The sequence below is a fragment of the Chelonia mydas genome, chromosome 4 (assembly GCF_015237465.2).
Source record: "Chelonia mydas isolate rCheMyd1 chromosome 4, rCheMyd1.pri.v2, whole genome shotgun sequence".
NCBI classification, from domain to species: Eukaryota; Metazoa; Chordata; order Testudines; family Cheloniidae; genus Chelonia; species Chelonia mydas.
The window spans coordinates 829,675-841,732 of NC_057852.1; the positions used below are offsets into that span (position 1 = coordinate 829,675).

Sequence of the window (12,058 nt, forward strand, 5' to 3'; positions counted from 1 at the left end):
AAAGTGGGACCTAGTGGGGTAGAGCAGGGGGCTGGAGCCAGGACTCCTGGGTTCTCTCCCTGGCTCTGGGAGGGAGGTGGGGTCTAGGGGGCGGAGCAGGGGGCTGGAGCCCGGACTCCTGGGTTCTCTCCCTGGCTCTGGGAGGGAGGTGGGGTCTAGGGGGCAGAGCAGGGGGCTGAAGCCCGGACTCCTGGGTTCTCTCCCTGGCTCTGGGAGGGAGGCAGGGTCTGGGGGGCAGAGCAGGGGGCTGGAGCCCGGACTCCTGGGTTCTCTCCCTGGCTCTGGGAGGGAGGCGGGGTCTAGGGGGCAGAGCAGGGGGCTGGAGCCTGGACTCCTGGGTTCTCTCCCTGGCTCTGGGTCGGAGGCGGGGTCTAGGGGGCAGAGCAGGGGGCTGGTGCCCGGACTCCTGGGTTCTCTCCCTGGCTCTGGGAGGGAGGCGGGGTCTGGGGGGCAGAGCAGGGGGCTGGAGCCAGGACTCCTGGGTTCTCTCCCTGGCTCTGGGAGGGAGGCGGGGTCTGGGGGGCAGAGCAGGGGGCTGGAGCCCGGACTCCTGGGTTCTCTCCCTGGCTCTGGGAGGGAGGCGGGGTCTAGGGGCTAGAGCAGGGGGCTGGAGCCCGGACTCCTGGGTTCTCTCCCTGGCTCTGGGAGGGAGGCGGGGTCTGGGGGGCAGAGCAGGGGGCTGGAGCCCGGACTCCTGGGTTCTCTCCCTGGCTCTGGGAGGGAGGTGGGGTCTAGGGGGCAGAGCAGGGGGCTGGAGCCCGGACTCCTGGGTTCTCTCCCTGGCTCTGGGAGGGAGGCGGGGTCTAGGAGGCAGAGCAGGGGGCTGGAGCCCGGACTCCTGGGTTCTCTCCCTGGCTCTGGGAGGGAGGTGGGGTCTGGGGGGCAGAGCAGGGGGCTGGAGCCCGGACTCCTCTCCCCCTCCCCAGGCGGGGTGGCGGCGCTGTGGGGTGCCCGGGGTGATTGTGTCTCACTCCCCCGAGGGGAGAGCGGCGCCGAGCGCTTCGTTCACCGGCCCCGCGACGCGGTCCGAGCCCCTCGCCGGCCAGAGCCGCGGCCGAGCCCCGGGAGCGCGGGGAGAGCCCCGGCCCCGGGCCCCCGGACCGACCGGAGTCGGAGCCGCCGCGGGCCCGTCCCCCGCGGGCTGCGGGGCCCCTGGAGGCCCGGCGGGGGGTCCCCGGCCGGGGGCGGGGAGCAATGGGGGGGCGGGGGCCCGGCCCGAGCTGTGACCCCCCCCCTCCCGCCGGCCGCCCCCAGCCGGGGGGTGCGGCCCCCCGAGCTCCAGCCCGAAGCAGGGGAACCTCCAGCCTCGGCACCCGTGGAACAGCGGCCTCGGCCGGGGAGCGAGTCGCGGCTCCGGGCCGGGCAGCCCCGAGGCCACGGTCCCCGCCGCGCCGAACCCGCCCGTCCTCTCCCGCTCGGACTGTCCCTTCCCTTCGCCTGCGGCCCGCCGGGGTCTGCCCAGCGACCGGTGACGCCCCGGGCCTCCGCGTCGCGATTGGCGGGATGCTCGGGGGCAGGAGCTGGCTCCGCCCCCCGCGGCGTTCTCGGGTCCCGCGCCGAACCCGCCCGTCCTCTCCCGCTCGGACTTTCGCTTTCCCTTCGCCTGCCGGCCCCGCCGGGGTCTGCCCAGCGACCGGTGACGGCCCCGGGCCTCCGCGTCGCCATTGGCGGGACGCTCCCCCCCCCCCAGCCAATCCCAGCGGGCCGGGGGCTCCCGCGGCAGGAGCTGGCTCCGCCCCCCGCGGCGTTCTCCAGTCCTGGGGCCGCGTCCGGCCGCGCTGCGGGGGGTCCGGGGATGCCGCTGGCGCTGCGGCTCCTGCTGCTGGGGGCCGATCCCGTGAGTATCGGGGGGGGGCAGCCGGGCCGGGGGGAACTGGGGGGTGCAGGGAGCTGGGGGTCGGGGGGCAGCAGGGCCGGGGGGGGGCGGGGAGCTGGGTGCCGGGGGGGGCAGCCGGGCCGGGGGGGTGCTGGGGGGTGCAGGGAGTTGGGGGTCGAGGGGGGCGGTTCTGGGCTCTGCGTTCAGAGGTGTCGGGAGACCCCCCCGCGCCCCCCCCGCACTGAGCGGCCGCTGACAGGGATCAGTGACGTTGCTATAGTGACCGGGGGGGTCCTGGCCCCCTTGTGCCCGGCGCTGCCGGGGGCTGCGGGGACAATGTGCCGGGGGGGCTGAGCGCCCCCGACCCGAGCGGTGACCCCGGCATCTCCCGCCGACCGCCCCCAGCCGGGGGGGCGGCCCCGCTCGGACCGGCACCCATGGGTGCTGCACCCGCCGACAAGCCCCTCGCGGCCCCGTGCGGCTCCCGGCTGCGGGGCGTCCCCGGGGCCAGGCGCTGCCCAGGCTGGGTCCCTGCCGCGTCTCCGGGCCGGGGGGGTCTCAGACCCGCGTCCTGTGGGCAGAGCCGGGCTGAGGGTCAGCAGAGGGAGTAAATTGACCCCCAGACAGACCAGGGTTCAGTGACGGGAAAAGGCTTCTTGGGTCTCTCGGACCTTTAATGGCTCCCAGACGGTTCCTCATGCCGGGTTTCACCCCGGGGCCCGGGACTCCCGAGTGCGGCTCGTCCTTGGCTCCGTCCAGCTGGGCTCCGTCAGCACCAGTCTGGTCGCGCCCACAGTCCCCAGTGGGTCCTGTCTGTCCTGGAAGCAGGTCGTTCGAGGCGTCGTCCCAGGGAGGAGACGTCAACCCCGCTCGCTCTCTGGCCGCGTGTTGGCGCCGCAGGGCCGGGGGAGAGTTTGGAGCCCCTGGATCTGTGCGTTAGTCAGGTCTCTCTTTGGGCGCGAGCTCCCGCTGCAGAGCACAGAACAGCTGCTGCGTTTGTGCGGTTGGGATCTCCTGACCCTGCCGGTAAAGAGCTTCCGGATCCCTGCAGGGTGGGGTGCGGAGAGGGGAAGGCACATCCTGCTTTTCCCGGCGTGGACTCGAATCTTCCTTGTTCCCCAGGAGGCAGCAGCTCAGGCCCTGGGGAGCTCAGCAGCCTGTATTGAGCTGGGTGAGGCTGCGGGGTGGGTTTGGGGTTTGTTTGAAATGGTTTAAGGCACATTGGTGTCCTTGTGTCACCTCAGTAACAGGCTTGGTTTGACCTAAACAGGGTCAGGCCCCAGAGCAGCCTGGCCCAACGGGGTCATAGAATATCAGGGTTGGAAGGGACCTCAGGAGGTATCTAGTCCAACCCCCTGCTCAAAGCAGGACCAATCCCCAACTAAATCATCCCAGCCAGGGCTTTGTCAAGCTGACCTTAAAAACCTTGAAGGAAGGAGATTCTACCACCTCCCTAGGTAACTCATTCCAGTGCTTCACCACCCTCCTAGTGAAATAGTGTTTCCTAATATCCAACCTAGACCTCCCCCACTGCAACTTGAGACCATTGCTCCTTGTTCTGTCATCTGCCACCATTGAGACCAGCTGAGCTCCATCTTCTTTGGAACCCCCAATCTGGTAGTTGAAGGCTGCTCTCAAATCCCCCCTCACTCTTCTCTTCTGCAGACTAAATAACCCCGGTTCCCTCAGCCTCTCCTCATCCGTCATGTGCCCCAGCCCCCTAGTCATTTTTTTGCCCTCCACTGGACTCTCTCCAATTTGTCCACATTCTTTCTGTATTGGGGGGACCAAAACTGGATGCAGTACTCTAGATGTGGCCTCACCAGTGCCAAATAGAGGAGAATAATCTGTTCCCTCGATCTGCTGGCAGTGCTCCTACTAATGCAGCCCAATATGCCGTTAGCCTTCTTGGCAACAAGGGCACACTGCTGATTCATCTCCAGCTTCTCGTCCACTATAGTCCCCAGGCCCTTTTTTGCAGAACTGCTGCTTAGCCAGTTGGTCCCCAGCCTGTAGCGGTGCATGGGATTCTTCTCTCCTAAGTGCAGGACTCTGCACTTGACCTTGTTGAACCTCATCAGATTTCTTTTGGCCCAATCCTCCTGTTTGTCTTGGTCACTCTGGAGCCTACCCTCCAGTATATCTACCTCTCCACCTAGCTTAATGTCATCCATGAACTTTCTGAGGGTGCAATCCATCCCATCATCCAGATCATTAATAAAGATGTTAAACAAAACCAGCCCCAGCACCGACCCCTGGGGTACTCCGCTTGATACCGGCTGCCAACTAGACATGGAGCCATTGATCCCTACCCGTTGAGCCCGATGATCTAGCCAGCTTTCTATCCACCTTATAGTCCATTCATCCAGCCCATACTTCTTTAACTTCCCGGCAAGAATACTGTGGGAGATCGTATCAGAAGCTTTGCTAAACTCAAGATATATCATATGCACCACTTTCCCGATATCCAGAGAGCCAGTTTTCTCATCATAGAAGGCAATCAGGTTGGTCAGGCATGACTTTCCCTTGGTGAATCCATGTAGACTGGTCCCGATCAGCTTCCTCTCCTCCAACTGCTTCAAAATGGATTCCTTGAGGATCTGCTCCATGATTTTTCCAGGGACTGAGGTGAGGCTGACCGGTCTGTACAGTAGTTCCCCGTATTCTCCTTCTCCCCTTTTTTAAAGATGGACACTATATTTGCCTTTTTCCAGTCGTCCGGCACCTCCCCCGATGGCCACGAGTTTTCAGAGATAATGGCCAATGACTCTGCAATCACATCAGCCAACTCACTCAGCACCCTCGGATGCATTAGATCCAGCTCCGTGGATTTGTGAATGTCAGCGTTTCTAAATAGTCCTTAACCAAGTGGCCCTTAAACTTTTTTACTGGCGACCCGTTTCACATCGCAAGCCTCTGAGTGCGACCCCCCCCCTTATAAATTAAAAACACTTTTTAATAGATTTAACACCATTATAAATGCTGGAGCAAAGCGGGGTTTGGGGTGGAGATTGACAGCTTGCGACCCCCCTGTAATAACCTTGCAACCCCCTGAGGGGTCCTGAACCCCAGTTTGAGAACCGCTGCCTTAACCTGTTCTTTCACCACTGAGGGCTGCTCACCTCCTCCCCACACTGTGCTGCCCAGTGCAGCAGTCTGGGAGCTGACCTTGTCTGTGAAGACCAAGGCAGAAAAAGCATTGAGTGCTTCAGCTTCTTCCTCATCATCTGTCACTAGGTTGCCTTCCCCATTCAGTAAGGGTCCCACACGTTCCCTGACCACCTTCTTGTTGCTAATGTACCTGTAGAAACCCGTCTTGTTACCCTTCACATCCCTTGCTAGCTGCAACTCCAATTGTGCTTTGGCCTTCCTGATTACATCCCTTCATGCTCAAGAAGTATTGTTATACTCCTCCCTAATCATCTGTCCACGTTTCTACTTCTTGTAAGCTTCCTTTTTGAGTTTAAGCTCGCTGAAGATTTCACTGTTAAGCCAAGCTGGTCACCTGCCATATTTGCTATTCTTTCTGCGCATCGGGATGGTTTGTTCTTGTGCCCTCAATAAGTCTTCTTCAAAATAGAGCCAGTTCTCCTGGACTCCTTTCCTCCTCATATTAGCCTCTCAGGGGATCATGCCCATCAGTCAAAGTCTGCTTTTCTCAAGTCCAGGGTCCGTATTCCGCTGCTCTCTTTTCTTCCTTTTGTCAGGATCCTGAACTCGACCATCTCATGGTCACTGCTGCCCAGGTTGCCATCCACTTCTACTTCCCCTACCCATTCTTCCTTGTTGGTGAGCAGGTCAAGAGGAGCACAGCCCCTAGTTGGTTCCTCCAGCACTTGCACGAGGAAGTTGTCCTCAGCACTCTCCAAAAACTTCCTGGACTGTCTGTGCACTGCTGTATTGCTCTCCCAGCAGATGTCAGGGTGATTGGAGTCCCCCATTAGAACCAGGGCCTGTGATCTGGAAACTTGTTAGATGTCCGAAGAAAGCCTCGTCTAACTCATCCTCCTGATCTGGTGGTCTATAGCAGATGCCCAGCACGACCTCACCCTTGTTGCTCTCACCTCTAAACTTAACGTAAAGACTAGAGAATGGAAAGTTACAGCCAAGACCATCTGGGTCTGTCCAGAACTTTCTCTTTTGTCCCAGTCCAGAAGCTTCTCCTCCCTCCAACAGCCCACACTTAGCCCCCAGAGGCCCCTCCTTTGTCTTTTGTTCTTGTTCCTGCCAAACACTGTCACCTGGCCTCCTCCTCAGCTCTTTGTTTTCCAGCTGGTCACAGCTAGCTGGCTTCCTGCAGAGGATGGGTCCTCCATGGTCATTAGTTGCTAGGTGCCAAATGTCCAGGCAGTTGTCTTCTGGACCCCCCATCAGCGTAGGGCCCAGACCCCAGATAGTGAGTCATCAGTCACAGCTGGATCTCTGCAGAGCAATTAATCTTTTCCCCCACCTTGTTAACTGAGGCACACACAATATTCATTATAACACATGGGGAGAGGTGGGTGATGCTGAGAGAGACCCGGTGATGGTCGGAGAAGGGGAATCAGCACTGGAGAGCTCAGAGAGCAGGGCTTGGTGAACACAAGTCCAGTGAATGGCCCTTTTGAAGGGTGGGGGAGCCGACCCAGGGCTGCTGGGTGAATGCAGAGGGGAGGGTGAGGAGATGGGGAGCAGAGGGTCGGATAGGCCATCGCCTTGGAAGCTGAAGTTACCAAGGATGAGTGTGGGAGGCTGGAAGGGAGAGCCAGTTGTGGGGATCAGAGAGGGTGTGTGTAACTCCCTTGAGCAGTGTCTGACGTCAGTGGGACGCTCACTGGAGTGAAGGGATCAGGGGTTCAATGTCTGCAGCACCAGGACCTTTGTCTGGGAGCTGTCGTCCTTCCCCACCCCCTGCTTTGGCCCTGATCCTGCCTGTGGATGTGTGGGGTGAACCCGACTGTAGGGATGGGTGATCAGCCTGTGAGCTACATGGGGCAGGGCCCGTGCAGTGACTGACACAACAGGGGGCCTGGTCCCTACAGGGGACCTAGATGCTGCCACAGCGTGAATAAGTTAAGTTTGAAGCAGACTGCGAAGCGTTACAAAGGGATCTCACAAAACTGGGTGACTGGCAGGTGAAATTCAGTGTGGATAAATGCAAAGTAATGCACATTGGAAAACATAATCCCAACTCTACATATCAAATGATGGGGTCTAAATTAGCTGTTACCACTCAAGAAAGAGATCTTGGAGTCATTGTGGATAGTTCTCTGAAAACATCCACTCAATGTGCAGCGGCCGTCACAGAAGCAAATAGAATGTTGGGAATCATTCGGAAAGGGATAGATAATAAGAAAATATCTTATTGCCTCTATATAAATCCATGGGATGTCCACATCGTGGATGCTGCGTGCAGATGTGGTCACCCCATCAGAAAAAGGCGACAAACGTGATATGAGGTATAGAACAGCTTCCATAGGAGGAGAGATAAATAAGACTGGGACTTTTCAGCTTGGAAAAGAGACGACTAAGGGGGCTCTGACTGAGGTCTATAAATTTATGACTAGTGTGGAGAAAGTGAATAAGGAAGTGTTGTTTACCCCCTTCACATAGCAGAAGAAATAGGGATCATGAGATGAAATTACTAGGCAGCAGGTTGAAAACCAAACAAAAGGAAGTATTTCTTCACACAAAGCACAGTCAACCGTGGACTCCTTGCCAGAGGATGTTGTGAAGGCCAAGTCTATAACAGAGTTCAAAAAAGAACTAGATAAATTCATGGAGGATAGGTCCATCAATGGCTATTAGCCAGGATGGGCAGGGATGGTGTCCCTAGCCTCTGTTTGCCATAAGTTGGGAGTGGGCGACAGGAGGTGGATCACTTGATGGTCTCCTGTTCTGTTCATTCCCTGTGGGGCACCGGGCATAGGCCAATGTCGGAAAACAGGAGACTGGACTAGATGGACCTTTGGTCTGACCCAGTATGGCCATTTTTATGTTCTTAATAAATTTATGGTAAATTGTGTGCACAGTTGGGGCCCTGGCTCCCACCTGCAGCTTGGACACATTCCCCCTGCCACCCCCCTCCCCCTTGTACTTTCAGCTTCTGCATCTCCTACAGCCCCGGCCCTTCTCCTGCTCCACCCTCCCCCATAACATCCCCCTCCTGCTCCTCACATCCCCCTCCAGCTCTGCCCTTCCTCCTGGGCCCCCTTTCCTTCTTCACACTCCCCTTCTGCCCCCGTACCCCCAATACACTCTCCCTGTCTGCTCCCCTGCTCCAGGCCCTCTCCCATCTCCCCCTCATGCCCCCCCCCTCCATCTTTGCCCCCCTTCTCCTCCTACCCCAACCCTTCTTTCTCCCCAGTCAAGCCGTTGTGTGGGCCATTCCGCAGGTCTCCCCCCCCCAGGAGCACTCCTGAGGGCCAGTGTCGCCTCTCGTGTATTGCCAGGGGCTCCCTGGCAGGGTTGGGGCAAGTCTGACCTCCCTTCCCCCAATCTCCCCCCCTCAGGCCTGCACACCAGGCGCATATTCCACATAGTGGTGTCGGAGCCTGGCCCAGGGCTGCCCTGGTACAGCTCTGTCGGCTATGTGGACGATCAAGTCATCTACGTCTACACCAGCGGGATGCAGAGGGTGGAGCCTCGCACAACGTGGATGGCGCAGAACGAGGGCCCAGAGTTGTGGGACCTTCGGCTCTTTTGGGTACGGCGCTGGGAGGCCTGGTTCAACGCGAGTCTGAACACCCTGGCTCAGCTCTACAACCGGACCGAGGGTGAGTGCGGGACAGGGCCCGACCTAGGGACACAGGGTTGGAGCGGGGGATGGTGGTGTCAGTGTGAGCCGGGGGAGGGGACGGAGGCGCCCACAGGGGCATTTTCTCACAGGAGTCAGTGTGAACGTGCGGGCCAGAGGGACATATGCGGGTGGGGGCTGCAGGATGGGGGGTCCATGCAAAAGACATTTTTCACACCCTCCAAAATGGGACTCTCATGCTGTTTCCTCCCCGAACACCCCAGATTTCTGCTACCAGTCCCACTTGCAGCTGCCTCTGCTGCCGTTCAGGGGACCCCTCCCCGCCCCCCGTGTGTGGTCATTTCCCAGGCAGAGCAGTAGAGGTGCAAAGGCCAGAAGGTCCCATTGGACCCGGCTAGTCGGGCTTCCTGGTCACCCAGGCCAGAGAATCGCAGCTGGAGATTCCTGCATGGAAGAGTTTGTTCCTCCCGACTACGACAGACCCTATAGCTGGAGCAGGGCTCTGAGATGTCTTGTCTCAATTCCCAGACACCGAGTGATGGGGAATCCAAATATCGACAGCCCCGAGTGTTCAGACATCATGAGTCAGGCCGCAAAAATCCTGAGTTAGTCTTAAATGTCGTGAGTATTTTGGGGGTAATATTGGAGGTTATTTTTATTTGCCCTCTGGTTTAAGCCTTTAGGGGACAATTTCCGGGGTTTTCTCTGCTGCTAGAAGGGCTAAAAGTTACTGCTTTAGGAAAAGAGAGCTGAGACTCTCCCCTAATCCCATGAGTCCAGGAACTGGAGATTTAATAAAACCACCCACTATCATGAGACGCACAGTAAGGTCACAAGAGCAGACAGTGCTTCATTCACCCCAGCCCCAGGGAGAAGCTGCTCACCAGTGAGCCTGCTTCATTATTCGCTTTGTCTTATTTCTCAGGTGAGTTTATCTAAGGTCAGATTCCTCTTCACTCCGCAGAGTGAGGGACTGACATTGACTTGGGCTGGAGAGTTAGTGACAGAATCAGCCCCTGTAACGTGCAGAGACTCCCCGGCTTCCTTACTCCTGGCAGCACAAACCCCAGCCCGTGTCCCCCAGTTGGAGCCCCCAGGGTCAGGCAGGTTCCCCTGCACACTATCGATAGTTGTGTAAAGAGCCGTTCTTCCTGCTCGGTCCCTGATATGGGAGGCTGTAGCCACCTGGCCAGGCCCCGGATTGGGCTGTCTCACTTAGCACGGGGATGATCCATAAGTGTTCAGTGCCTGGCGCTGCTGAACTGTCCCTGACAGGTGAGGGTCTCTCTGATGTATTTGCTCTGCCCTTCCTGACCGGGATTTTCACTCGCCAGTCCCCTGATTCCCCCGTGTCAGTGGTACTGGCCTGTCACATTGGTCCTCACCCAAGAGTGTTCTCAGCCCCTTGTGACCATTTTGGTAGGAAAATGTATTCTACCAATGGTCTATAGCTACACATCTCCAGCCAACAGGCACTGCTGGACAGATATGACTTTCACTCCATGCTGAAATTTAAAGACTCGCTTCCCCAAGAGTCCAGGCAGGAGATTGTTGCTCTGGTGGAAGGGAAGGCGATGGCCAGGGCTTCCCTACAAGCCACCCTTGACACAGTGGATGTGGCGTCTGGGACTATGGCATCAGCAGTGCCCATGCAAAGGGGCTCCTGGCTTCAATCCTCTGGCCTATAGGCAAAGGTCCAGCAGTCTCTTCAAGACCTTCCGTTTGAAGGGACTTTGCTCTTCTCAGAGCAAACAGATGCCAAACTCCACAGCCTGAAGGCCTCCAGAGCCATCCTCACGTCCTTGAATCTCCTTGCCCCAGTGCCTTCAAGGAAACATTTCAAGCTCCAACAGCCTGCCCGCTTCCCAGGCTCGCCGCTTTGTCAGGACCTGTTCAAAAAGCAGAACAGAAGTTATAGATGCCGACAGCCGCCCCCATCTGCCTCAGCCTTGCTGCCTGGTCCTCCCAGATAATCAGGGGGCTCCAAGCAGAACTTTTGACGGGGCGCCCGAGGACATTACACCAGTCCCCATACTGGATCCTGTCCCCTATTGTTTTTGGACCATCTCCTGCTTCGGCTCAGCCAGGTCCTTTATCACCACAGACCATTGGGTGCTGAGAACGGTGGAGGAGGGTTATACGCTTCAGTTCGTTTCCACGCCTTCCTCCTACCCTCCATCCCGGACCCTCTTCAGGGACCCTTCTCATGAGCAACTTTTAGCCCAGGAGGTGCAAGCCCTTCTCCGGGTAGGAGCCGTGGAGGAGGTGCCTCAGAACTTAAGAGGGAAAGGGTTTCACTCCCATTATTTCCTAATCCCAAAGGCCAAAGGGCGTCTCTGACCCACTGGGCCTGCTGATAAATGAGCAGAAGTCAACACTCCTCCCAGTTCAGAGGATAGAGTTTATCGGAGCGGTGCTCGATTCTACCCAGGCCGGGGCCTTCCTCCCAGAAGCCCACTTCCAGTCAGTGTAGTCACAGGTCAAGTCCCACTCAGGGCGTTGGGTCACGTGGCCGCATGCATATACGTGGTGCATTATGCGAAGTTGCACCTCAGACCCCTTCAGGCTTGGCTGGCCTCAGTGTACCAGCCAAACAGCCATCATTGGGACTCGGTGCTTACAGTGCCTGCCCATCTCGGGCACCTCAGGACACAAGGCCAGCGGTCCCAGCAGGGAGTCTTGCTACGGATGAACATCAGAGAGCTCAGGACGGTCTGCCTAGCACATCAGGTGTTCTTACCCCCCATCACAAGCAAGGTGGTGCGAGTTCTTACAGACAGTATGTTGATGTAAAACGTGGCTGCCAGGCAGAGAGCGACCTGCTCTTCTCCCCCCCATGTCACGAGGCCATTTGCTTGTGGGAGTTCTGCATAAAGCGCTCGATCCACCTTGAAGCTTCTCACCTTTCGGGAGCCCAGAACAAGCTGGCAGATCAGCTCCTCTTCTCACTGTGAATGGTCCCTGTGCCCCGACATAGCAAGGACCAGTTTCCAGTGGCGGGGTGCTCCCCTCGTAGAACTGTTCACAACCAGACAGGACAGGAAATGTCAGCAGTTCTGCTGTCTGTGTGACTGGAACCTGGGCTCGCTCCCAGATGCCTTCTCACTCCCTTGGAGAAAGCACCTGTTCTGCGCCTTCCCCCCCATTCCTTTTGTGTACAAGGTCTTGCTGAAGGTCAAGGGCGAAGGTTATTCTCATAGCCTCAGCCTGGCCACGTCAGCTCTAGTCTGGCTTATTTCTAGACCTGTCAATAGCTACTCCAATGCCACTCCCTCCCCTTCTGGACCTGATCTCACAAGATCACGGCCAAATGCTCCATCTGCCTGACAGCTCCATGGTTAAGCCTGCAGAACTGGCCTGTGCGGAGCAGGTCTGCTAGGTCTTGCTAGGCAGTAGGAAACCATCTACCAGAGCTACTTACCTCCCCGAGTGGAAGCGTTTCTCCATTTGGTCGACCCAGCAAGGCCTCTCACCGGGGTGCCAGAACCTCCCTATGAGTGGGGGGC

General features: G+C 58.2%; 1 protein-coding gene across 1 annotated transcript in view; it reads left to right on the top strand.

Moving 5' to 3' along the window:
* The window catches only part of LOC102930774 (class I histocompatibility antigen, F10 alpha chain), a 1,343,638-nt gene that overhangs the window by 512,745 nt on the left and 818,835 nt on the right, over positions 1-12,058 (top strand). Inside the window, exon 2 of the mRNA XM_043545706.1 lies at positions 8,308-8,571. Within this exon, the coding sequence (XP_043401641.1) occupies positions 8,424-8,571 (148 nt within the window). The 5' untranslated portion in view covers positions 8,308-8,423. The remainder of the gene's footprint in view (positions 1-8,307; positions 8,572-12,058) is intronic.